The sequence below is a fragment of the Rhamphochromis sp. 'chilingali' genome (genome assembly GCF_963969265.1).
Source record: "Rhamphochromis sp. 'chilingali' genome assembly, chromosome: 18".
NCBI classification, from domain to species: domain Eukaryota; kingdom Metazoa; phylum Chordata; class Actinopteri; order Cichliformes; family Cichlidae; genus Rhamphochromis; species Rhamphochromis sp. 'chilingali'.
Genome location: NC_137945.1, coordinates 17,457,344 through 17,483,902, shown reverse-complemented (window position 1 = coordinate 17,483,902; position 26,559 = coordinate 17,457,344). Strand labels below are relative to the sequence as shown.

The 26,559-nt window shown below is 41.9% G+C and overlaps 2 protein-coding genes across 3 annotated transcripts; both read right to left on the bottom strand.

Moving 5' to 3' along the window:
• Positions 1 to 113: 113 nt before the first annotated feature.
• Positions 114 to 25,548, bottom strand: LOC308386056 (uncharacterized protein). 2 transcript variants are annotated; one of them, XM_080865330.1, is made up of 6 exons: positions 25,538 to 25,548; positions 4,146 to 4,313; positions 3,854 to 3,885; positions 3,233 to 3,400; positions 2,431 to 2,513; positions 114 to 1,715 (listed from the first exon to the last, which is right to left on the bottom strand). In XM_080865330.1, the coding sequence occupies exons 2-6, from the start codon at positions 4,210 to 4,212 to the stop codon at positions 1,469 to 1,471; spliced, it is 597 nt and encodes a 198-aa protein (XP_080721456.1). In that variant the 5' UTR covers positions 4,213 to 4,313; positions 25,538 to 25,548; the 3' UTR covers positions 114 to 1,468. The 2 variants fall into 2 exon arrangements, with proteins under 2 accessions (XP_080721456.1, XP_080721455.1); XM_080865329.1 differs by lacking the exon at positions 25,538 to 25,548 and having other exon boundaries at positions 4,146 to 4,525.
• On the bottom strand, positions 8,642 to 10,569 carry rrs1 (ribosome biogenesis regulator 1 homolog). Its single transcript, XM_080865814.1, has one exon. The coding sequence runs from the start codon at positions 9,918 to 9,920 to the stop codon at positions 8,892 to 8,894; it is 1,029 nt and encodes a 342-aa protein (XP_080721940.1). The 5' UTR covers positions 9,921 to 10,569; the 3' UTR covers positions 8,642 to 8,891.
• Positions 25,549 to 26,559: the final 1,011 nt, after the last annotated feature.

Genomic DNA, 26,559 nt, shown 5'->3' with positions numbered 1-26,559 from the left:
ATTAAAAATGACAAAAATGTTTGCAATTCTTTTTGGTGCATTTGTAGACATATTTATTTATTTATTTCATTTCATTTAAAAATATTAAAGTTTTTTATTGTTTATTTTGGATTTTGACAGTTTTGATCCTCCATACTTTATACCCGATATCCAGCTACACTTACAATAACTTTGTATATATATGCATACACTCAGTTCTTTTGTCAAACTCCAGAAGTAATCACAAAGTTATTCACAATAATTCCTTGACCCTATATAAAAGTGAGTCATAGGCTCGAGGTAAACTCTAACAGTAAACGCTACAATATTCTCCTTGTGAATGAGAGTTTGCTACAGGACGAGTGGAGCTGTCTGTCTTTGTAACATTTACACTCTTCACTGTGCAGGACATGTCCTCCAAACACTGGCCCCAGAGTGACTGCCTCCTGCAGCCTTTATAACAAAGGATTATACAACAGTGAATATCAAACAGCAAGTGGAGGAGGGGTGTATTTCCCTGTGGAGGTCAAGGCCAAAGTTAGGATTTTATGTCCTCTGCAGAAGGTAATCTACAGCCCACCCTATAGAGATCCCACCACAAGGACAAGGCTGGGAGGCACCACTGAAAAAGAAAGACTACATGCAACTTCTGAGAGCTGCTTTGTAGTTGCTGGGGCAACTGGCACAATCCCTGGTCTTTTGGCAAAGCTTTCAGCAGGCCTCAATCACACTTCCTATTAGAAAGAAGGGAGGCCCAGTGTGTTCAAAGGAAAATGAACAGGAGCCTAAGCACTGAGTCGTACACCGAGGCATGTTTGGACTGAAATGAAATCATCATACAGTCACGGAGGGTTTGCTGGTTTTATCATTATCACAGTAACATATTACAGCATATTAAATAGACATAGACACACATTAACAAATCACAGGAAAAAAGTAAGGAACATAACAAAACCAACAGCAGAAATAACATTCAATAAAGGCAGCGTTATAGAAAAGGCTAAATTTAATAATCATGAAGCATCACTTCCTGCTTCACTGACTGCATCTAACTGCTACGTTGTTTGAGCTTTGATTGCAGCGACTAATGTTGTACAGTTTTCAGAATATAAGCCTGACTTTAGATTAGCTGAACTGGGCAGAAAAGAGCAACACCTTCAAACTTTCCAGCATGTTGCACTTGAGACAACACCCCCATCAGTGATGTCACGGCATGCTTTGCCCATCAGATAAAGTGGGTAACACACACACAAACACACACACACACATACACTACTGTGACATCACTAATCAGGGGGTTTACATTCAGCCTTCAACCTCCTGCTTGCATTTAGAAAATCCTGATAAAGCACAAGTACAAGCCCACATCAGGAAATTCAAAACTCATCTGCACATTTCAGAAGCTCCTCTACCCCCTCATCCTCCACCCCGAGTGCAACCTCACCAAAGTGATCTCAGCTCAGCCACCCAGGACAAAGAAAAGGGTTTCTTAGTCGCCCTCGAAGGCCCCATTGGTGGCTCCCTGGCATTCAATCTTTTTCCGGCACTTGGACAAGATCCTGTGGAGCAAGTTTGGAGATCTCTGTGCCTGGGGCTGAGAGGCCACGGGCTGAGGCAAAGGGATCTGGGAGCTCCGAACCAGGAAAGGGCCTTCACGCTCACCCTGGCCCTTCTCCAGCCCCACTCCTCCTCCACCTCCTCTGCTCCCCCTCTTGAATGCCTGCAGAATGTGTCCACTGGGGGACAAAGAGGAAATAACAAACACAAAGACCCTGTTTATTCCTTATGACCCAAATTCCACTGTGAGCAGGCAAGATGTGAAGAGGCCTGTGGGCTTATGTACAGTATGTTTGTGTGTGTGTGTGTGTGTGTGTGTGTGTGTGTGTGTGTGTGTGTGTGTGTGTGTGTGTGTGTGTGTATGTGTGAGAGAGAGAGAGAGAGAGAGAGAGAGAGAGAGAGAGAGAGAGAGAGAGAGAGAGAGAGAGAGTATGCGCTATGAAATGTAATAGATTTTATTATAATAAACCAAATGTGCTGTATATCAAATAGTTCTTGCAGGGGTGTATTTGACTGTTTTTTCTTTTAGATAAAAAAACAACAACTACAAAGTCTTTTCTTTCCCTCTTGCTCTTCTTTGGCCCTAATGAGATGCAGCACTGTGAGAAGGGGATTGACTAGCTTGTGTGCGTGTGTGTGCGTGTGTGTGCGTGTGTGTGCTTAGCAGGCTCAGTAATCAGTGTGCTTTGTCAACTAATGAGGGAAGAGAGGGGCCACCTGTTCAGGGGTGCTGGGCGGAGAGCAGTGGGGTGGGATTTGGAGATGGGGGATGTGGGGAACATCTGCCGAATGCTGGGTGTATGTGCATGATTGTGTGTCTGTGTGTGTGTGTGTGCGTGCATATACTTGATAAGAGGGAAGCATGAAATTATTGATGTGTGTGTTTACACCTACTTCCCATATCTGCCGCGTTCACTGTCACCGGGTGTAGTCCTCACAGATAAACTCCTCCGAAGGCCTTTGGGAGGCAGATTTGCCTGAGAGTGGAAACATAATGTTTTTAATTCCACCTTTTATTAATTATTTAATAGTAAATAGACAGTAATTATAAAATAGAGTTATTTAAAACACTTTTCTTCTTGTTGTTTTTGATTTTTTATTTTATTTGTGTTGTTCAAAAACATAGAAGTAATTTTTGATCATGTCTTTTTGTTATAGCAAATAACATAAATCAAACTGACATTATAAAAGTTTTGATAATACAGGAAATTTTTTAAACTTTTTTCAGAGAATGGTGAGAGAATAGTTTATAGTTATTAACTGTTAGTGAGGAGCATGTTATACTTCTTAACACCTGCTGTGTTTGTCAGTGTTTAATTGCTAAATTAGAGAAGGTAAAATTGTGAGAAATCTCTTTGCTTCTGGTCAATCACTGCACAATATGAGCTCGCACCAAAACCAGTGCAAATATTATGCATTTAAGTCTGAAATTTATGAATTACCCTTTATAAATATCCCTTATTAAATGTGCAACAATTCAAGACTGACTTAAGGAAACAGCTCTCATAGGCGTTTCTAAATTCTGTCATGACTGTAATATGTTTATGTAGGCACACATTTGGTTCTGGCTTATTTAAAACATACATGTGACAAGCAGAGCAGAGAGGATAATATAATCTGTCATCTGTAAGCTGCAGCAGCAACAGTTCTGTCCACTTTCTCTGCATTACTGAGCACATTCAAGAAGCCAACCAACCTGGCGCAGCTCCATCACACATGAGGCGGGGAAATAACCTCGCTGCCCATTCTGCAACTTCCCAAACCACCTCCCTTCCTCGTGTTTGGACAGCACCAGGGTGACGTCACCTGGAGACAGCTCCAGCTCGTCAGGCCAGTGGGGCCTGTACCTGTGCACCACTACCATCTAATGGACAAAAGGAGAATTACAATAATTTTTAACTCTAATTTGAATATTCAATATTGCAAGATTAAGATTCAATGCTACATTTATGTTAGGGCAGAACTTGTTCACGATTAGCGTCCAGCTCCTTTTTTTTACAGCCCGCAGATCAGAGTCGGTGAATGGAAAGGATTACGTGTGAAGACTTGGATTAGTTGTTATTTAGTGTAATGGTAACTCTTAATCAGGGTTTACCCTTCATTATGTTACACCTGAATATTATGTGAGAGAAAGTGGAAAACTAAATGCGTAGTTTTGCAGGAAACTGATTAAACTGATGCAATGTCACATTCATATCCATTAGTCTTTGACATATATAAGCATACATAAACCTGTGAATTGAGTTCTCATTTTCATATCAGTGCAGTTAAACATGCAGATTTCTGTTGATGAAAATTAAGAAAAAAGTGAACTTGCCTTTTCAGCTTCTGCTCTGTATCGATACCTCCCTGTTTATCATCGAGAGCAGAAATGAATCAGCAAAAAAGGGTTATTTTCAACATTTTTCATTAATATGCAAATGTCCATAAGAAGACCTCGACATTAATGCGCGCACATAAACATCTGTGCAGCTAAATCTTTATGTACACTGTCCAGAAGGAGGGAAAACAAGGCATTTATCGGTCAGCTGGCACTGGGCTTGCTCTTGCTAACCACATAAATAATGTCCTGCTAAGCCACACTTCCCTGCAGATATGATTCCACTCACCTTGTGGAGCAAGGACAGTGGTGAAAACCTCAAAGTGTTCATTGCTGTGCATGTAGATGCGCTGCATCTTGAAGATCGGACGCTCTCACACAGTCCGGGACTACTGAGCTCTCACTGCAATACCTTAAATAAATGCAGCTGACTAATCCACTGCAGCACAGACTGGAGCTGGACACACACACACAGAGACACACATACACGTGACCAGGGACGAGTAAAATCTTAGTTTATGTCAGAAAATGTATGATTGTTAGAATTTTCTTATCACCTGACGCCAATGCTTTTTATTTTGGAATAAGAGGCGGCATCTTTCTCATATGTCATGCTTGACCACTCCATCTTGCTGCCAATGTCTATTGTTCTTTGACCATCTGGCCACATGCAAAAGAAGTTTAGTGCTTGCTCAGATGTGAATGAGAATTCATAATTTCACCTCATCAGGAGTGCTTGATTGATTATTGGCTGTGCCCCACTTTCCTGTGGCCTGGGTGAGCAGGGACAAAGATGATAGGGCTGGGGACAGAGTGCCCGACCGCTCAACAGATGGTGATTGAAACCCCACCACCGCCTCCCCTCTCCAGCTCTGGTGCGAAGGCGCTTGGCTGCGAGCTTGCATTAGTGATAAAAAGGCATCCATCACTAAGATGAGAGATGACTCAGCTGGAGCTGGACAGAGCACCCCGCAGCCTTGGCGACAAAGTGAGGATACAGCACACGCAGAAGGATTTGACTTTTTGTTCTTCTAGACAATCCAAACAGAAATTACGCGCAGTCAATTTTCACAAATAATTACAATCAGTGTCAACAGGAAATAAGGTTGTCAGAGGATCATGGATTATCTAGGTGAACAGAGCAAGAGGTGCGTTTGTGTGCCGTCTGAAAGTGGAAACACCTCTAAATGCAGGAGACTAGGGATGGGTATCGAAAACCGGTTCTTGTTGAGAACCGGTTCCCACTGTTTCAATTCCTTGGAATCGTTTGCCATTTTTGCAAACGATTCCCTTATCGATTCCAGTCGCCCCGAATGACGTCACCACGTTGCGGAGTGTCATTTACCTGGCAGGAAACACGGCGCCTAAGCGGCTCAAACGCTCAAAAGTTTGATTATACTTTATGAGAACCGATGACAACAGGGCAACTTGCAAAGTAGATATTTCATTTAAGGGAGGAAACACTACGAATATGCAAAAGCATTTGCTCACAAAACACGCGTTTTTAATTCCGCTCCGGACTCGTGACTCTCAACCCAGCAGCAGCGCTAACGTTTGCACGTCCTCTCCCGTTAATGCGGCAGGTAAATAATCAACTAACAGTGCATATTATGTTAGCGCAATCTGCCTTATTACAAGACCTGCCATTACTGTACATGTAGGTGACCATGATGAGAGAGACAGACAGAGTCTGGCTCAGATGCTGGCAGTTCTCGCTGCAGTCTACCGGTAGCGTCTCCTTTCAGGCCAGGATAGACTAATGTCACCGAGCAGTGTCTAAGTTTGTGGTCAAAGGCTTGCACCCATTTGCCACAGCAGATGCCCCCGATTTTTGGTAAGTGAATGTGTTTAATTGTGGGCAGGGACATTACTGGATATTCTTGTGTAATTGCCACAGAACAATTTATGTTATACTTTGTTATTGCTACAGAAGAATGTTGCAGCTTTAAGGCAGGGATGACTCCTGGAGTTGCTTTCTCACTGCATATGCTTTATTTCATAATCAGATCGATTCGATAACAAAAACATACAGCAGCTCCTCTCCTACTCCTAGCCCTTCGCTGCGGTGGAAAAAAGAACGACTTCAATCCCCTTCAAGGAACATACGTACAAAATAGTTTTCCTGATACACCAATGGGGCGTTCAATGCCATCTTGTAAATATGAGTACTCTGGCAGAGTAACAGTTCAAATGAAAAATACACCAGAACAAACAAGCAAACAAAAAAAGAAGTGTGGGGTACCTTTGAACCAATGAACAAAGTATAACAATTTATACTTTTTAACATAACCCGACCCCGTCAATATGTGATATGTCTCACAAGAATATTTATTTTATTATTTTACATTTACATTTTTTTTTCCTGGGGACCCTGTGACACCCCATTGAAGAGCCGTAGGCTGGATCTCTCAAGATCTCACTGTTGGGTTTGTAAGGCCATGTTACTCCTAAATTTCTATCTTGTTCAAAGAGAAGATATAAAACAAAGCTCTGAGCTAATCGACCTTAGTGTTCTCCTTTTTTTAAAAAAAAAAAAAGAATCAATAAGAGAATCGATAAAGAATCGAATCGTTAAACAGAATCGAAAATGGAATCGGAATCGTTAAAATCTTATCAATACCCATCCCTACAGGAGACTAATAAATCTCATTATCTGAGGCCTTAGCAGTCCAGGAAAATGTCTGACTAGACTGCAACCACTCTGGCTCCAAGACCAATCTCTTTCAAAAGGGTGAAGACCGTGGAAATACACACCTCAATACCACCACAAAAGCAAGACATGCTCAACTGGATGAGAGAAAAATCCCACTCACAGTTTGCTTTGTGTTGTGTTTAAATGTACTTAAGTTGCAGATTCTGGCTTTGTGAGCTATTTGTTACACTATACACTGCTCCTAATTCAGAACGATGGCTCCAGTCTAGACATCAAGGCCAAACCGAAGCCCTTACATAACCAAAAAAACCACAGCTAAGCTGCTAAGAAATCCGATCTGATGCTTCTCGGAAGAAGAAAACTGATGAACACTGAACAGCTCAGAGTCTGTAAAGACAATCTGCGGCAGCTTAAAAAAAAATATTCTGAGCATAAAAACCTCTCTGCTGTTACATGAATGATACATCTGATCTGATGCCGACATGCATTTACTGGCTGGAGCTTGTTGCTGCAGTTAACCAGCCTCATTTAATATGAATGGGAAGCTTTGAAGCTATTTCCCAAGACCATGTATATTAGTTAACAAGTATGTATAAAAAAACCTGTTTGAACGTTTCCATTAAATATCTCTGGGAGCACTGGGCCATTGTAGGCCACATTTTTAACTAGCAAGAATGTGCGGCACCAATTTTCCCCCCATATTCTTTCAGAAAATACACCTTATATTACTAAATACACACAAACAAATTATTAAATACACCATAAGAGGTATTGTTGCACATTACCAACCCTGGCTGAGTTTTTCTTAGCTACTGCATGGCTTTTTATGCAGTCTCATATTCTGACATGCATATATGTTCATATCCAGGAGCAGAAAATTCACCTATTAACTCCATTGGTTTTACAATAAATTGAAATAATGATGAACATGCATATTGTTGTACTACTTTGCTGCTGCGTTGGTGAAATGTTCCACAAACTAATTCTAATAAATCAGAATTAGTTTGTGGATAAGTGTATAAAAATATGCTGTAGATATAAACACTCTTGTAATACTTACACTACATGCGCAAAGCTGCAGCAGCTGCCAAGAAGCTCCCACCGTAGTTTTTCTGTGGATGTTAATGCCAGACGAAGGTTGGAGGTCTGCTGTTATTGAGTCAGCAGAGCACCTCAGCGACCTTAACTTCACACAGAGTTCCTGTGGTTCCTAAACACTTCTACTTTAAATGAACTCATTGCATTCCCACTACAGATCCACGGTTAAATTCAGGGAACGACCCACTCTTTCAAAAATGTTTGTAAAGACAGATGCCAGATGGACTTTTCTCCATACAGTCTAATTGGCTAATAAACAAAGCTAAGCAGCAGTGGGAACATATGGAAGCTTGTTTCTGCCAATGAAAAAACAGCTTTTTCTGTCATCCATATCTCAAAATTTAAAGTTAATAACTTCAAGTTTTTTTAAGTTACCAAGTTGATAACCTGAATTTTTGACTTATGGGTGGCACATTTTTGTTCTTCTTTCAATTGGAGCAAGAAGCTTCCAAAGGAACGAGTTGATGCAGAGAGCGAGCTAATTAGTTTGACATGATTAGCCACAATCACGTGAAAAGCTTCATTTGAATAACACTTTTTTAATCATTCAGCAGCAAACCTTTATGATTTATAGGAAATTATCTCTTGACCTCCTGGCTACAGATAAATGTGGGTCCCTGAGCCCAATTTAAAGAAATTTATTTTTTAAATATCAAATAGTGCTTATAATCCCAATTTGTTTTGCACAAACACTCTGGTTTTATCAGTACTATTAAAGTATTTCCCCAAAGTTACATAAACTACATTAAACTTCTGTTAAAACTATGTAAATCATATGAAAACGTAATGAAATTAAAAATTAGAAGTCAAATATTTTGAATGTATATATATATATATTTTACAAAGTAATATGTAAAGGGTAACAAAAATAGCCTTAAAAACAACCTATTTTCAAATATGTCTCATTTATCAAGGATCTAAAACGCTTTATGATACTTAACGTAACCGTTTCAGACTTGAAGCATCAATTTACTCACACAGAACTAAAAAATCACTTCTGCAATAATTAAAGACAGAAAAACAAGTCACTCGTGTTCTACTCGCTGTAATATTAAAGTATATTTGTGAAATTCTTTCATGAATATTACACATACATCGAAAAGAATCATCATGGATGCTGCAGTCAAAATGTACAGTAAACATAGTTTACATAGATGGAGGGAGCATCCCACCCGTGGGCCACAGATAAACCACATGTTCTGTTCATATTGCATCATGAATGTCCAACACTTTCATGCCAAGGCAGGCACACACACAACCACACACAGGAAGACACAAGAGTCCTCAGCGCTTCCCAGGTTTGCCTCTTCTCTTCCCTCCTCCAGCTGCTTTTCCTTTCCCACCTTTTCCTCTGGCCTTTCCACCCATGCTGCCGCCTTTACGTCCCTTCTTCCCTGCTGCCTTCTTGTGTTTTGCAGCAGCCTCCTCTCTGTCCTCCTGCCTCATCTGTTTATTCACAGCTTTGGTGATGTCCAACTTGGGCTTCTTAGTGTCCATGACTTTCAGGAGCTCCAGCTGCTTCTGCTTTTCATTAGAAAAGTTGCCAATGAGGGGCTCGAATTTCCTCTTCTTGCCCTTCTTTGCTGGGTTCTCCTTGGGCAGGCGGTCCTGAAACCTCCCCAAGGATGCTGTGGAGGTTTTGGCCACACTCTCGGCTCTGGCCAGCTCGTCTTTGGACTGGCTGGCTTTGGGGGTCAGGGTTACAGCAGGGATCTTGACTTTCTGCGATCTGGCGATGTTTTTCAGCCTGTTGAGCTCGTTTTTGGCCACCCTCTCCTTCTTGGCTTTGACGCGTTTGGCGAACTGGTCCTCATTCGGGTCTGCGCTCTCGGGCACCTCGATCAGCCACTCTTTGGTGTCATCGCCGGCCCTCTTGTAGCCCCAGCGCCTCTTCCACTCCTTTGCGGTTTCATCCCACACCAGGTTGGTCTTCTTCTTCTTCTTTATGCCTTTCAGCTTGGCGAACTGCTCCCATTTTGTTGGAGGTCTGGGTTTCGGTGGTAGCTTCTCTCTGGGAAGCCGGGTCGTCGGCTCCGGCAGTTTGGCCACTATCGCCTCCTCGACCCTCTCCGTGGGCTGTTTCCATATTTCGTTGACGAGAAGCTGCGTGTTGTCGCGAGCGAGAGCGCGCAGAAAGTCCTCTCTGCTCTTCTCCCGGAGGTCGCGAGGCTCGATGCGGTTTTTGTCACACGCCAGCAGGTTCCCGATGTCAAACTCCAGGTCCAGCTCTTTCTGGACTGATATGCTTTTCAGCGTTTCCGCCTCTTGCGCCTCAGCTTTAGCCAACAACTCCTCTACACTGCACGCTGCCATCTTGCTCAGTGCTGAAAACCCCACGTGTGAGGCAGGAAAAACACACGGGTCAGTGAAAAGAGCTTCCGGGTCAAAGTCGGCGAGCTGCAGTTTGACACGTGACCACAGGAGTGCGCTGTCGTTTCATTTCTTTGCGTAACAGCGACGCACAGATACAACAGATAGACGGTATCTGAAAGTCATGTCCTCAAGACACATGAAGAAAAATCCACAAAGACCTGATACTGGACCCGAGAGATGGATCTGGCCCGTCAGGTGATCCATTTAGTGTTCACTGAAGCCTCACCAGAAATGGTCTCAGTGGAAGGGTGGCTGTCAAGAAGCTGTTCTTAAGGAAGGGAAGCAGGGAGAAAAGGCTGAAGCATGCCAAATTACACAAGAACTGGACTGAAAATCAGTGGCAGCAGATCTGATGGAGTGATGAATTCAAATATGACATTTTTGGTTCAGATTCTCATCAATATGCAGGAAGGTCGTCAGGAGAGAGGCACGGCAGTGAGTGTCTACAGTTATTTGTAAAACACAGTGGAGGCTCTGTCATGGTTTGGAGCTGCATTTCATCCAGGGGTGTTGGAGATCTTGTCAAAAGTGATGAATTGTGACCTCAGTGGCATCAGATACAGGTCCACCACCAATAAATGGATTGAAAATGGAGTACAAACTCAATCTTTGCTCATATATGCTGTAAATACATGTATTTATATATATTTGCACATGCTTCAGTAAATCACTCTGCCAATTCCCTTTTTTTTCAAGCAAAATATAAAGAAATGAGAAGTGGCACATGGACTTTTTCTCATCACTCTATACAAAAAATGATCCACATGTAAAAACGATCTGTCTTTAACAATAAAAACATTTCCAAAATGAAAAGGTCTAAAGGTGTTTTTAAAATTGGCATGTGCGTGTGAAATAACGAAACAAACAAAACAAAAATAAACAAAACAAAAAACCCATCTGAGGTTCTATAATGTTCTTGTTTTAGATAAAAAAATACATTTATTTTCTATAGAAATTACATTGAATTGACAAGAAATGGTGTAAATGAAAATTAATGGAGTCATTCATAGTAAATCATTCATGATTTTAATGGATTATCTATACAGAGGCACAAAAGTGTCTATTATTAGCAGTCATTCCTGTGTTTCAGTTAAACACTGTGTTACCCAATGAAAATTTATTGGGGGCTAATTTATGTTAGCATACTTGAAAATGTTCCTGCTGTTTTTGAGCAGGAACATTTGTTAAATCACATGTGTGGAGGGTTGGAGGGGGTCTAACCTTAGAAAAAAAAGAAGTGGGAGACCCTGGTGTCTCAGCTAAGCAGCAGAACATCAGATTACATCAGAACCTTGACTCTGAGTCACCTTGCAGCTCCAACTCCACCAGGTTTCTCCAGGTTTCTATATTGTGTTTTCTGTGTATCTCATGTGCTTATGTTTTGCTGTCCCAAGTTTAGCTTTTTGTTAGTTTTTTCAGTTCCCCTTTACTAGTTGTTTTGTAGTATTTTCATGCAGCCAAGAATAAAGGCTATCTATTAAACTCTCGCCTATCTCGCTGTTTGTCTGCCTTGGGTCCACTCTCTCTTCTCCACACGATCTGCCCTTGCAAAAAATCTGACCACACTATGGACCCAGCAGACATGGACCTGTATGAGCGCCACCAACCGCTCAACCGCCTGTGGCTGCCACATCAGGCCACCAACCGCACAACCGCCTGCGACTGCCACGCCACTAACCAACTGCTCAACTGCCTGCGGCCGCAAAGCCAAATACTCAACTGCCTTCAGCTGGCACACTGTGCCACGCCTCCAACCACTCAACCGCCTGCGACTGCCACGCCACTAACCAATTGCTCAACCGCCTGCGACTGCCACACCACTAACCAACCGCTCAACCGCCTGCGGCCGCGAAGCCAACTACTCAACTGCCTTCAGCTGGCACACTGTGCCACGCCTCCAACCGCTCAACCGCCTGCGACTGCCACGCCACTAACCAATTGCTCAACCGCCTGCGACTGCCACGCCACTAACCAACCGCTCAACCACCTGAGGCTGCCACGCCTCCAACCGCTTAACTGCCTGCAACTGCCATGCCACTAACCAACCGCTCAACCGCCTGCGGCTGCCACGAAGCCAACTACTCAACTGCCTTCAGCTGGCACACTGTGCCACACCGCCAACCGCTCAACCGCCTGCGACTGCCACACCACTAACCAACCGCTCAACCGCCTGCGGCCGCGAAGCCAACTACTCAACTGCCTTCAGCTGGCACACTGTGCCACGCCTCCAACCGCTCAACCGCCTCCGACTGCCATGCCACTAACCAACCACTCAATCACCTGCAGCTGCCGTGAAACCAACCACTCAACTGCCAGCAGCTGGCATGCTATGCCACACCGCCAACCGCTTGCGGCTGCCATGCAATACCGACCATTCCTCAATTGCCTTGCAGCTGCCGCGCCACACCATTTCCGCCAACCACTCAACTGCCAGTGCCGCTTTGCTTCCTCTTTGTCTTATGTGTCAGATTAGGTTCAGCTGTGTCTACCTTGTGTCATATTCTCCCTTCTGTATTCCTTCGTTACCCTCTGTCTTTATTGTGGGCATTTTCCTTTGTTCCTTGTTGGATTATCTGCTCATCATCCACTGCTTCACTTCACTTCTCATGTTTCCAAGTCCCGGGGTTTCTCCAGGTTTCTATATTGTGTTTTCTGTGTATCTCATGTGCTTATGTGTTGCTGGCCCCAGTTTGAGGAAAACTAACAAAAAGTTTTCTATTCTGAAAACTTTTTGTTAGTTTTCCTCAGTTCCCCTTTACTAGTTGTTTTCTAGTATTGTAAATGGAAAATATTAAAAATTTAAAAAATACAGACTTTGGATGGAGGAAAATTTAACAGTGCTAACACAAATGGAAAAGTTGTTATTTTTCCTCAAGCTCAATAAGTCTTTTAACATCAGGGAACACAATATGGCTGAGGAACACTTGAGTGATGGCTGCTGAAAATGGATTCTTGATGAAAAATCAATAAGGATGAATAATTCAATGAATCATTAATAGTCACTTGCATAATTTATGATCAATTTATTGTTATTTTAAATAAATGCAAATGTGTTGTTTGTTCGGAAACACAGATCTGTGTACGTAGTGCCAAACCTTTGAAGGTAACATACTTACAAAACAAGCTAAAATAAAATAGAAATACATGAGAAAAATTTAAAATTTAAGCATTTGTCAATTTGGTTAAATTGATCAACACAACATGCATGATGCACCGCTGATCTCAAAATTATATCAAAGTCGTATCTTCCACTCCCACTTATCCGAGTCTGGATCAGGGTTGTGGAGAAGCAGAGAAGACCTCCCTCTCCTCAACCACCTCCTTCTAGTTCATTCAGGGGGACACCAAGCCACCCGAGAGATGCAATCAAGTTTTCCTCCCAATAGGACATCTCCAAAACGCCTCACCCAAGAGGTGTCCAGGAGACATCCCAGTCCAAAACAACTCAGCTCTCCTTTGGATGCGAAGGATTAATGGCTGTTTCTGCTGAATCACTGAGCTCTGCATCCCATCTTTAGGGGAGAGTCCAGCCACCCTCTGAAGGAAGCTTTTTTCTGCTGATTGTGTCTGCAGTCTCCTTCTGTCAGTCAGTATCAAAAGCTTGTGGGCATAAGTGAGGGTATGAATATAGATCAACCACTAAACTGACAGTTTCACTTTCATCTTCACCAGTTCAGCATCGCTGCAGATCTCCCCTCACTCATGATGCTAAACTGCTCCACTTGTTCCTTACCCAGAGTGGGTACTCCACTCTTTTTCCACCCTCAGACTTGGAGGTACTAATTTTCATCCCAACAGCTTCACACTTGGCTGCAAACCACCCCAGTATGAGCTGGATGTCATGGCTCAATCAATCCAGCTGAAGCACATCAGAGACAAAAAGCAAAGGCGAGATCCTGAGAACCACAATACAGAATGAAACCATGTTGCCCACAGGTGGCATTTGATTTTAGCACCTGCATCTGATCTTTAATCTCCATTAACCCTTCATAGACTATGTCTGTGTAGAAACCTCCTGGATGAGAGGTGAAACATCTTCACCTTAACCTTAAGAAGTCCAGGCACTGTATTTCCAAGCTCCTTAAATTGAAAACACAACTTCTCAATAAACTCTATTACCATAAAATCAGGAATAAGATAAAAAAGGAAAAACAAAACAAACGAAAAAAGAATAACTGATAAATAAACATTTTTCCTGGTCTACAATTAGAGGTTATGTACTCATTAGAACCCCCTCCTCTATAGCCACCTGAAACTTTTTCAAATGTTTCACTCACTAATTTAAACGGCTTTGCCTCACATCACCTCAGGGACAAATTAAAATAATAATTTTCTGTTGACCTAACCAAACACGCCATAATAGGATATATTTTAATTCCAAGAGCAGTAATTCACCAGTATCAGCTAAAATCTCATAAACCTGCTTGTTGGGCGACTTCTTTCATCTTGACAGTGTCAGAGTTAATCATGTGCAAATATCTGCTGTTTACAAAGTGATGCACCTTCATTACAGATGCTGAAACAATAAAAACTAAATTGAAACAAACAAACCCAGTCCAGACGCTAATTGAAACTAAACTGAGCTGAAAAACCAAATTAATTAAAAACAAATTAAATTATTAACAAACCCAAATAACTCTGACACAGTCAAACTTTCACTGTTTTAGCAAAACACCTCCTCAGTATGAGACTCAGCTCATACATCGCTCTACACTCTCAAACTAACACAACTTCATAAGAAGTCCTAAGATTAGGTAAATACACCCAGGATGAACCGCAGCACATGATGTATTAAACAGTGTCATTATTTATTTAAGTAAAAATGAAGAAGCAGCGTGTGAAAAACGAAGCACACTCGATGATTCAGTAGCTTGTAGAAGCATATTTAGCAGCAATAACTTGAAGTAATGGTTTTCTACATGACTTTATCAGTCTCACAAGTTGTTCTGGGGAAATATTGTCCCACTTTTCTTTAAAGTGTTGCTTCAGTTCATTGTGGGTTACGAGTGTTTGTTTGTGCACAGCTCTCTTAAGTCTTCCCACAGTATTTTAATCAGGTTGAGGTCTGGACTTTGACTGGGCCATTGCAACACATTGATTCTTTCCTTTTCAGCCACTCTGCTGTAGATTCGCAGGTTTGCTGTTGGACATATGGATCACATTTGACTCTAGAATATTTAGGTATAAAGAGGAGTTCATGGTTGGCTCATCGACTCCGTGGTGTCTGGATCCTATGGCTGCAAAACAAGCGCAAATCATTGCCACTACACCGCCGTGCTCAACAGTCCATATGAAATGTTTTAGCTGATATGCTGTGTTTGTTTTTTGTTCCCATCTGTCCAAAAGACATTGTATCAGAGGTCTTGTGGTTTGTTCAGATGCAACTTTGCAAACCTCAGTTGCGCTGCCGTGTTGTATTTAGAGAAAAGAGGCTTTCAGCTGCCAAACCTTGCAAACAAGCCATACTTGTTCAGTTTTTTTCTGACTGCACTGTCATGAACTTTAACCTTTTACATGCTTAGTGGACCCTGTAGAGTCAGAGATGTAGCGCTGGGCTTGTTTGCAGTTTCACTGAGCACTGCAGCTTTTCTTTCTTTGGCCGTCATCATCCAGAAGAGTTTAATCAGTTCTCATATAATTGCAGGTCTTTCACGTTTTTGAAGGCAGCTTTGCTCATTGAGCACATTTAATACATGGAAAATACAAAGGTAAAGGTATGAAAGCGCATACGTTGCACCAGTATAATGAACAAGCATACATGCACGCATACACACATGTATGCCCACAAGATGAGATTCAAGGACTCATGTATTCTTTGTCTATGTTTGACTCCAAACATGAAATTAAAAGCTCATTTCAGACCTTGACACACCAGTAATAATATCGTTCAATCAACGCTCCACAGCAGTCTGAGTTGCTGTTTGAAGGTCATAACCTAAGTTAGAATCAGAATACAATGATATATAAATTGATTCGTGCTCCTTTTAAATCGCTAAACCTTAAAAAAATGTAAAAATCCAAGCAGTACAGAAGGTGCGCGTGTTTTCTCTTTCTTTAATTACTTTAAGCAGTTCTTCCAGAACATAAAAATGGAAATAATTTGAGGGGAATCCTGTATAATGAACTAGGCAAGTGACAAAAACATCAGGTGTGGGAACACCTCAAGATCCGTGATAAAACTAAAAAATGGAGAGTTGTGTATGCATATTGCATACTTCTCTTTGACTTCTCTTTGCTGGGTGTCATTTTAAAGTTGTGCGCCTGTAATAAACTTTATAATAGGATTACTATAAGTGTTATCGTGAGAGATTAAAATCCTGAATTATTAATATCCCATCCCTTCTCTCCAGTCTGTTCTGAATGGGTCTCTCCCACAGACCCAGGACGATAATGACTCTATTTTTGTCTTTGTCTCATGTAATTTGGAGGAGGGAGGGTGGGGCTCTGTTACAATTGACTGGCTGCTGGTCGCTCAAAGACGATGGTGTTATTATTTTGGGCTCCAGTAATTACATTCATCGCCACACTTGCCATGTGAATGCTAACACTCTGACAGGCACAGAGATAAGGTCACAAGCGATGCTGTGTTTGTTAGATGTGAGGAGGAAATGCGCAATTAGTGGCCCAAAGTCCCTGTCGTGATTTAGAGAAGGCTATAAGGTCCTGTGTGACGTGGATATATATCATCTAAAATTACCCAATTTAAGCACAGTCCACCCGTTGGCTGGCTGGCCTCCTGTGCTCGTTTCCTTTCTTGCTGACTTTTGATCCAGGGTGAATTCAGGCAAGTAGGATTACTTTTCCATGGTGTTTCTTTTCTGAGAGGATACACAGTCACAGGCAGGATAAAGTCCTCTATGAGCTGTGACCGTGGAGCAAAGACATTCCCACTTTCAGCGCTGCCATCTCCCCAGATTTTAAATGGGCTTATAGGATAAGATTTAAAAAGAGTTCTCTCCATAAAACATTACTGCTTTCATGTGAAAAAACCCTTTAAGGTTTAGATTTCTTTATTTTTATTTGTTACTTTCAGTCTAATCCCCTTTTTTCTTTCAATGCGTCTGGGAAAGAGAGGCATTTGGGACTTGCAGGGGACATTTGATGTTCTGCAACCGAGTGAGTCTCATCTGAGTTTGTATTCCAGTTAATGCAAAGTGTAAAATAATAGGAAAAAAGACCAAATGAGGAAGTTATTTTTTTATTTTATGACTTCTTAGTCGATGTTTATTTATGGTCCTGATTTTTTGCGTAGTGATTCAGAAACTAATCACTGTAATATACAGATATTATAATAATATACAGAGTGAAACACTGAAGGATATTCTGCGGCTTTGTTATGTTTGAGATAAATCTCACCGCAGAGGTCTGTTCCCACTTGTCTCCTTGGAGAGGGGAGTTGCTACAAATCAATACCCAGTTGCTCTGAGTGATCACCTTTATCTTATGACGTAGAGTCAATGCCAAGATGCAGTTAGGCTGTTCTGGCAGCAGCTGGTGGGCAAGAACACTTTAATTTGTTACCTGTCTGTATTTTAGTTTTAACTGAAAGGAGCTTGTGAAGATTATGAAGGCTACCCCGATGTACCCTTTCAACTTTCTGATCACTTTCTTTAGCATGAACGTCCCTTCATTTTATCCATTCACTTTTTTATCTTATTAGTCTCTATTGAGTGTAAATTGTATGATATTTTGCTCAGAAAGAGCCCATTTAGCACTGTTTTCCTGCAGAAAAGAGGTGTAGTGTATCTGTGGGCACCTTCTGTGTGTAAAAGTTAAATAAATCAAATCAAATTCATATATTTTTCCTGAATTCTATATTGAATGATCTGTTAGTGCATGGCCTCATCTGTCCTGTGTAAGTTGTGTAAAACACTAACGCAACAGATGAGATGACGATGCTCTTTGTATTAAAAATCCAAAGTAAAGTAGAAAGAGAACACCTGAAGTAATAATCACGAGCACAAAAATCTACTAATAATAACAACCTAATTATAATAATAGTTCTTTACTGTAAAATACATCCGGACATGTAATAAACAAAGACCTTGATCACCTTTGCACATTTGTGTTTTTTTATGAATGAGCACGGCTTATGAATGGTTCACTAAGCAGGAACAAACTGCCTGACAGGATCAGTGCCTTGCATTATTTAAAGAGCTTTATAATTTAGCATTACAATATCGCATTCACTGAATTTATTTAAAGGGTTTTTTTCCCCTTTTTTCTAAAAAACATTGTATATGTTCCAGCAACAACGCCGATCTGCATGCCTCACTTTTTAAGGCATCCTTAAATACTTACTGACTGGTAAACGCTATGATCCATGAGTCACAGGGGAAAAGAAAGGACACCCATTCATGCAAAAATGGGCCTGAGGCTTTAAACTCCTTCTAAAAGTTGACCAGTTAGCATCAGAGAGGTGCGAGCGCTGCGGGCCCAGATACAGAGGAGAAAAATAGTCTCATCAGCATCGTCCCAGCGTAAATCAGACATGATTAGCTGCTGACAGTTTGCTTGTGTATTTATAGTCCTTGCGTTATTACGTAAAATTCTTTGACCTACTTAGCTGGAGGACAGAGGAGGTATTTCGTTAATAGATTTAGTCAGGATTGAGAGGAATGTCGGTTATTTTTAAAGAAAAACATGATTGTAAAATGTGTTTTACAGGGCGAAGTCTGCTTTTTCTACAGGAAACAAAAGTGACTGAGCACGCAAATGAGAAATTTTCAGATTCAACATGTGTCAAAGAGGCCAATGGGAGACTTAAAATATTCCCCAAAGACCTAGCAAACATTTGATTTTATCACCGAGGCCAAAAGAAATACCATCATATGACAGGATTTTTCTGACAAGAATCAATAATTGCCGCCCTTGGGTGCTCATGTCAGACAAAAAATTCAAATGACCTAGCTGCTAAGCTCACACACTATTGTGCGCTTCCTGTTTCATGAGCGTTCCCTTTGCTAACAGAGTTGAGCTGGCTGACAGCCGAGGTCAGAGCTTTTATTGATCTGCTGTAGTCGAGACAGAGACATCATTTGGCATTGAGTAACGCCTCACAGCTACCTGCTGCTCCCAAACTACCGCCTGCACCGCATGGCATCTCACACTCTGAGAAGTCAGAGGATAGACTGCAAAATCTGGGTGAAAGGTGGCAAGTAGTGGCAAGTATTACCCAGCTCTCTGGAGCCAAGACACATCAGGTGTCTCGTTTGCAGGTGAGCAGGAAACAAAGCCACAGGCTCCCGGAAGTGCGCCCCCTGTTTGTCCAATTGACTCGAGTGAGACAGTTCACCCCAAAACCTGGCCTGCTTCCTAGACCCAGCATGGTGTGGAAACCGAGTCCTTGAGATATCATTCGAGCCACATTAATTCTGTGTGTGTGTGTTTATGTGAGAGGGGTTATGATGATGCAAGCGAGTGCATTACGCATGTGTTTGTGTGTGTGTGCTGTAGAGGCTTCATGCTGGATGCTGGAAGCCGACAGAGCCGGGTAGTGCCTGGTGTTATGGAAGCTTGCAGAGGTCATCCCTCAGTTTTGTATTCAGCAGCACTGCGGGGGTCTTATCACAGTGACATCATTGGTTATACCTTGCACACTGTTTAGCCAGTTCCCTCAAAACCTCTCCTACTTAAGCTACAGCCAGTAATCGTTCTTGTGTCGTTTCCATCAATCATTTAAAGTGAACAAAGAGTATCGTTTAGCAGGTAACTACATCTATCCAGACCAATGAAAGGCCTTTTTATTTTTAGCTCAGGACATTGCAGCAGTACTCACTTCATTACCTGCTGCCTAAATTAGCATAGATAGTAGCTGTTGTGACCATCGTGAAGCCCCAACGTAAAGCTGATCATCGCCGTTTTGTTATTTTGACACTGGATCTGATGAGGGATGGACAGATCTAAAACAAACTGAGTGCAGTGCATCCTCATCGCGAGTTACATGACTTGCAACTGACTAGTTGTTAACTAGTAATTGAGCCCATAAGGAAAGTGTTTACCTACATTATACAGGAAAAGAGGCGACAACAGTCTTTCCATAGACTTCAGTACGACCACAAGTCTTTGTGCAACCGCAGGAGTTGAAAGTTTACGTTATTCACACGTTTGCTTTAGCCTGGACCGGGAATCTGCAGTGCCGTGACAAGTATTTGTCCTCTTTCTTATTTCAGATCATCAAACGAATTTTAGACAAAAATAACCTAAGATACCCCCACATCAAAAATCATGAATTAACTGATTAACCACATTTTTTGGAAAGCTAAGTTTAGCTTCACTGTCCACACCCAGGCAACACATCATGACATAATTTAAATAAACACAGTCACTATCAATCTGGAAAGGGTTAAAGCCATTTGTTACCCTTTAAGACTCTGGTGAACCTTGGAATAGCGGTGACCCTTCCCAGGATTGGCCAGCCTACCAAAATTACTCCAAGAGTGCATCAACAACTCATCCAGAAGGTCACAAAAGAAACCAGAACAACATCTAAAGAACTGCAGGGAAAATAACTTTTTGGAAGGTTTGAGTCCTGTTACGTCTGCATAAAACAAAACAGGATTTCATAAAAACATCATAGCAACAGTCAAAATGTGGTAGTGGTAATGTGATGGTCTGTGTCATGACTGACCCATGAATTCTGCTCTCAACCAGAAAATCCTAAAGGAGAACATCCAGCCATCAGTTCATGCCCCCAAGCTCAAGCACATTTAGGTTATTCAGCAGGACTGCGATAAAAAACACACACGAGCAAGTCCATCTCTGAATGGCTAAAAAACACCGAACTAAAGCAAACAAACAAATAAAAAGTCAAAAAGATGATTTTGGTCTGCCCTAATCAAACTGAGATGCTTTGGCACAACCTTAAACAGAATGTTCATGCTTGAAAACTCTTCAATGTGGCTGAATTTTTTAAAAATTCTACAAAGAAGAGTGGACAAATTTACAAATGTTAAATTATATTTGATGATCTGCAATATTTAAGTGTGACAAAATGCAAAATTGCAAAACTATGAAATTAGGAAGGGAAAGCCTTTGTTTCCAACTTTTCTTTTATTATGTTAATGTATCGTAGCCCTGACTAAGCCCTATCTGCACTGTTTTGACAGCTAATCTTTGCCTTTATGACAGCTGTGCAGGAGGGGTAGAATCACTTTATAGCTGACCTGTTTAAACCCTACAACGGATTGAATGTTGCATCATTACAGACATGGCCACTGTATCTGACAGGTGAGTACCAACACAGGCAGCTATATCTAATTTGTATTACTGCTTGACTGTGTTTGTGATGCCGGTGTGATGTTAATACTCTTATATGACATATTTCCAACAGCTTGTCTTGTATTTTGTTTCTACGTCCTTTAACTTGAATTATCAAGAAGGCCTATCGATGTCGTTGGTCGCAGGCTTATGAAAGTAGCATGCTTTATACGTATGCTTTTTACCTTCAGATGATAACTCACCTAAATATAATCTCGCTTCAGAAAAATTAGATTTGAATAGTAAAAATTGAGGCAACAAGAGTTCATTAAATAATAGGTGACGTGATAGTGGCTTTATAGTGTAGTTAGACACAGACATGATATCCATCTGTAGCCAGGACAGATTCACAAGGCACAGTCTAGCCTAGTCCATAACCTCTCCCTCTACACAGATGACCTTTATTAAATGCATTTCCAACTGTCTGCTTTCTCTCACTCTAATATCGTCTAGTCTGAATTCAAAAGGTAAAAGGTTACGAACCAAATAGGGAAAAAAGAAATGTATCTTGAAATTGTTTAAATAACAATAATAACAGTAATAATAAAAATAATATTTTTACATCTGAGAGGATTTGTCAAACTGGGTTCAAACCGAAATATTGTCTACATAAAGCTCATTGCGCCTTTTAATTTACTCCAGTTTGCATAGCCTAACCGGAAGAGGACGGAAAGATATTACAAAGTATAAGAAATAGCTCGAATCACAGTTATCAGTAAAATTTTTAGTGTTTGGCTCAAATGAAGATCCAGTTCGCACCTCAAACAGCACACAGTTTCCCCTGTCCTGTTTAGTCCCCACTGTGCGGTCAGCGGCTCAACAGTACTCAATTCTTTACACAAGGATTTGCTTTCCTTTGTTTTTCATTCACTTCAGCCACTCATAATTAGCTGAAATGTCATTCCACTTCTTTAAAATCAGGCAGTCTGCAAAAGCAGTTCCTCAGTTTCCAACAGCAAACTCCTAAATTCTGAAATCGAAAGATGCCTTAGCTTTGATTAAAAGCACATCAATAACTTGCATAATTGACTCTCTAAATCATGCAGCACTGTATCCCTTAGAGGCTCCTGGGAGATGCCATGTCAAATCATCTCTGACGTGACATACCCTGCCTGGTGCGTTCCTCCTCCATTTGTGGCCAGCGCTTTCCACAATGCTCCTGTCACCAACACTTAATTGGCCATGACAGTTTCTGATAAATGCTATACCTGCAACAGCTGTCACCAATCTGCAGCTGGCTGCTAAAGCCTCTGCAGCTAAAGGACTTTCGGTTAAATTTACTTAATTTCAGAGCTAAAATAATCTTTAAAGGGGCGCTTTATGAAAAATAATGATTGGAGGGGAATACTGACGCCACTCAGGTGAATGTGAGGCTAATGCTAGCAGCCAGTGGTGCTGATAGGCAGATGTATTGTACAGCTGATTAAAATCCTCTCAAGAAATCAAAAAAATATATTAAAAGGTGGCTGAACTATTCCTTTAAATTCAGCGCAGTGCCGACATCATGGCTAAATCTGTGCTGTCACAGGTCCTTTCAGCCTTTCATCCATAATCATGTTAAATCTCCACCGGGCCTGAAGACTCGTAGAGCACCCTTAAATAGTTTGCCATCTTCTTCTGGAGCCTGTGGTAATTTCCACATGCTTATAATCAGTTTGCTTGACACGCATTAATGCAGAAAGAGAGGGAGAGAGAGGAGGAGAAACACTAACTTTTGCCAAACCCTCAGCCTAATGTGTCATCCAGCCCCCAGGAAAGAGCCAGAGAAATCCTCTTTGAAAACTCGGTGCACCCCCATTAATGAGGGGGGTGAATGTTGGGGCCCTACGTGAGAGGCATCCAGGGCCCTTATTGATCCCCTGTTAATTAGTCCGTAGGTGCTCACTGGCGCATAATTAGACCAATACTGAGCTTAATGAATGCAGACAGCCACTAATTCCACAGGGAAATTGTTTTCTGCAGAAGGGATGTAGAATTCGGTCAATCAGACATTATTTAGTGAATAAAGCATGATTACAACAGATATTATGTGCATGAAACCCAGCTGAAAATTAGGTATGTAATTTCATGTGCAGCACTTTTAATTTTTAATTTAAATTTTTTCAGCAAAATTTCAATCACCAATGATGAGCTCGTGTGAAACGTGGCTTCGAAAAAGAAAAAAAAAGGAAGCGAGCAGCCCTGATGACGTACCCTTCACATGCTTTATCAAAGACAAGAGGGCTTTTAGCCACTAAGTGCTATTCAACGTGACGCCAAATGATCTGATGGCAATGGACCATGGGGGAATGTAAAAAAATATTACCGAAAGAAATTGTTTCAAACAAAAATATGCGTTCTGACAAGTGACAAATTGGCCTTTTCAAGATGCGCTGAGATGCCGTGGAAGTGCTGCTGTCTCCCTCGTGGGCTGCGAGTCAAGCACCACTAATATTTCAAAAAGGATCTGCAGAGACATTTCATCTGTCTATTAAACTTCAGAAACTCTTATTCATCTGTGAACGCAGCCGGAAAGTGTTGAGTGGGAGACTCGAGTCGGAAGGACGTAAATGACGATTCTAAGTCAGTGACAACAAAGTGCAAGTTTAGGGATAAACTTGACTTCTCATTTTCATGAGCTGATCAATTTATTTGAGCAGCAGCAGCAGCTTTGGAGTTTGCCTTTTTCCAATTCTGCCTCTTTGTCCACCGACATCTGCAGGAGTTGATGGTCCTGCTCTTTGCGTGTGTGTGTGTGTGTGCATGTGCATGCACCGCTGTCACAGGCAGAATGGAGTGAGATTCCAAGAAATCCACCCGGGAATAGGGACTTTGTTCCTGCGGCATTCAACAGGAGCCACTCATACATCAGTCTGTGGTGTTAGAATGAGCCACAGGAGCGGTGCTCATTAACAAAAGGGCAGGAGTCACCTTGCTCCACTCATTCTCTCAGCCTCTGTCACTTATTGCTAACAGAGTGTCAGTTTGTCTCCGGCATGCTAAACATCCCAGTGTGATCACATTCATGCTGGAGCAGAAAATCGGAGATATAATATAAAGTCCACCTGCTCCGTGTGTCTAAAACCAGCTCCTGTCAGCTGCTTCGCTTCGTTTTCCAAATAGTTGCCGGATCAATGGAGTGATTAAATGTTGGTCACGCACTGTGGAACCCTTTGGCTCACTAATTGCAAACTACATTCACCTAACTGTCCTTGCTTGTGGCCTGACAGACGCCGAGCAGCATCAGCGTCCCGGGGGACATTCCTGAGCTATAAATAATATGGATCGCATACATCTATGCAAGGACCCTCAAGCCTTGGTATGTTCCCTTTGAAATGTAAATGTAATCTCTACTTTTTTTCCCCTTCCACACCCTGAAGTTTGAGTAAGTAAAGCAATTTGGTTGAGTTTCACAAGGTGTCTGCAGGTTTAGAAAGCTCAAAAAGCACATTTACTTTAATTTTCAGCATTGTTACTGTTAAAATGGTGATTGCATGTTAGCCAACTGATGTGAGGCTACTAACCAGACTTCCAGAAATCAGAACAGCAAGTACCCAAAATGGACAAAAGTGCATCAGCAAAGCAGCACGCTGGTCATAAATGGACACTTTGTCGTGGTTAAGTGCCTCCAATGTGCCGCCTCAAATAAGACCACTAAATTGAGCCGGCACCTCGGTCGCTCATTCCAGAGAAAACTGTATTTTGTGACCTTGGGCATACAAAGCTCGAATGTATGGTGGTGCTGCCTTTCAGAAACCACTTTTATCTAACGCCTGTGCACAAAGACGAGAGAAACCTGGCATAAGGAGCTCAAATTCTGCACCCCTGAGCCATGAAAAGATCTGAGCATGAATGAACCTTTATGAGGAGTTTTTGGATCTCAGCGTGCAAAGCAGATTTCCACCTCAGTTATCCTTCAAAGGGGGGGGGGATCTTCTATTGAATGAACAGTTTCAGACTGTGACAGCATCTAAAGAAGGCTCGAATCTGTTTTCAAAGCAAAGAGCGACGCTCCTCCACCTCACCACCCCTCAGGTGCTTGATATCATTTGGTGTTCCTCTTAATTTGTCCACACTTGCTCGCGCTCTGAGGATAGATGCGAGATTGTGGTATTTCAAAGGCGGGACTCCCGCTGCTCTGTTGCCATCTTAGATTCAGCAGGAAGTGAAGAGAGCTATTATAATGAGCTGTGATCAAAATGGTCAAAGTCAGCAATTCTTTTGAGAGGGTCTTTCATTTCCATTATATGCAGCCTCTACAAACACCCTAATGAGAATACATAACACACACACACACACACACACACATCTGCACTCACATCAACTTTTCTGCTCTGCCTCCTTCCTCGAAGAAGCACCTCAAAGTGAAACCGACTGCCGTGCTGCTTCTCAGGTTTATTCTGAGGGTTTTAAAGTGTTTCCTCCAGAGTGGGGATTTGTGGATAATTTACACTACAGCTTGTTTTACTCCTTCCTGCATACGTGGTGCCGGTCACGGGTAATGCAGAGTGACAGCCTCAAGGCGTCGACTCCATATGCACTTCCAAATAAAACATGATGATTCAGTGTTGGAGACGATTTAGGAAGGATAACAGATGCCGAATCCGTTTTCTTATCCTTTACATGCTCTTACAGGCAGGGTGTAGGGGTGAAACAAAGCAGCATCTTGACTGCAATTGTGTGAATCACCTCAGGCTATGTACAGCCTACTTGTGGTTAGTTAGGCTCCTGATCCTTCTGCCCTGTTTGAAAAATCACTGCCAAACCAAGTTAAACTAAACTACATCCACCCTGAGGCTCAGCGTTATATCACACAGCTCAATCAGGCGGATGGGTGCATATATTTAGTCGTTTTTTGTACTGTAGGTTTATTTATGTGAAGCAGACGAAAGAAATGTGCACATACACATGCACGCCAATGCCAAGACAACAAACCTGAGCACGGTGGAGAGTGATGGCTTCCAGCTCAGTGCAGAAGGAAGGATTGGGTTTGGGCCAGTATCCAAAATCCCTCATCTAATTAATGTTTACATAACTGCAGGTAATGAAATTCACTCTCACTGATGTTGAGAGGGGTCAAGGAGCTTGGGGAAGCCCACCGGAGTTGACAATCGCCTGTGTGGGAGTTGTCTGCACAGCCCAGTGAGCTGGACACATCGGGGAGGGGAATAAAGAAAACACCCTAATTACAAATCATTGGTCACAGAACAATTCAGTAGTCAAACAGAAAGTTCTTGGATGGATCGAGTGTAGCCTTCCAGCTATGATCATTGAATATTTGCTCACTGCAACCTGTCTAATTTAGCTGCCAATAAAACATTTTTTGCACTGAGGTAAGGAT

Coding starts and splice junctions, on each gene's coding strand:
- LOC308386056 (XM_080865330.1), bottom strand. CDS start 4,212: ATGCAGCGCATCTACATGCACAGCAATGAACACTTTGAGGTTTTCACC. Junction 3,886..4,145: donor CACTGTCCTTGCTCCACAAG/GTGAGTGGAATC, acceptor GATGATAAACAG/GGAGGTATCGATACAGAGCA. Junction 2,514..3,232: donor GTGTGATGGAGCTGCGCCAG/GTTGGTTGGCTT, acceptor TTCCACTCTCAG/GCAAATCTGCCTCCCAAAGG.
- rrs1 (XM_080865814.1), bottom strand. CDS start 9,920: ATGGCAGCGTGCAGTGTAGAGGAGTTGTTGGCTAAAGCTGAGGCGCAA.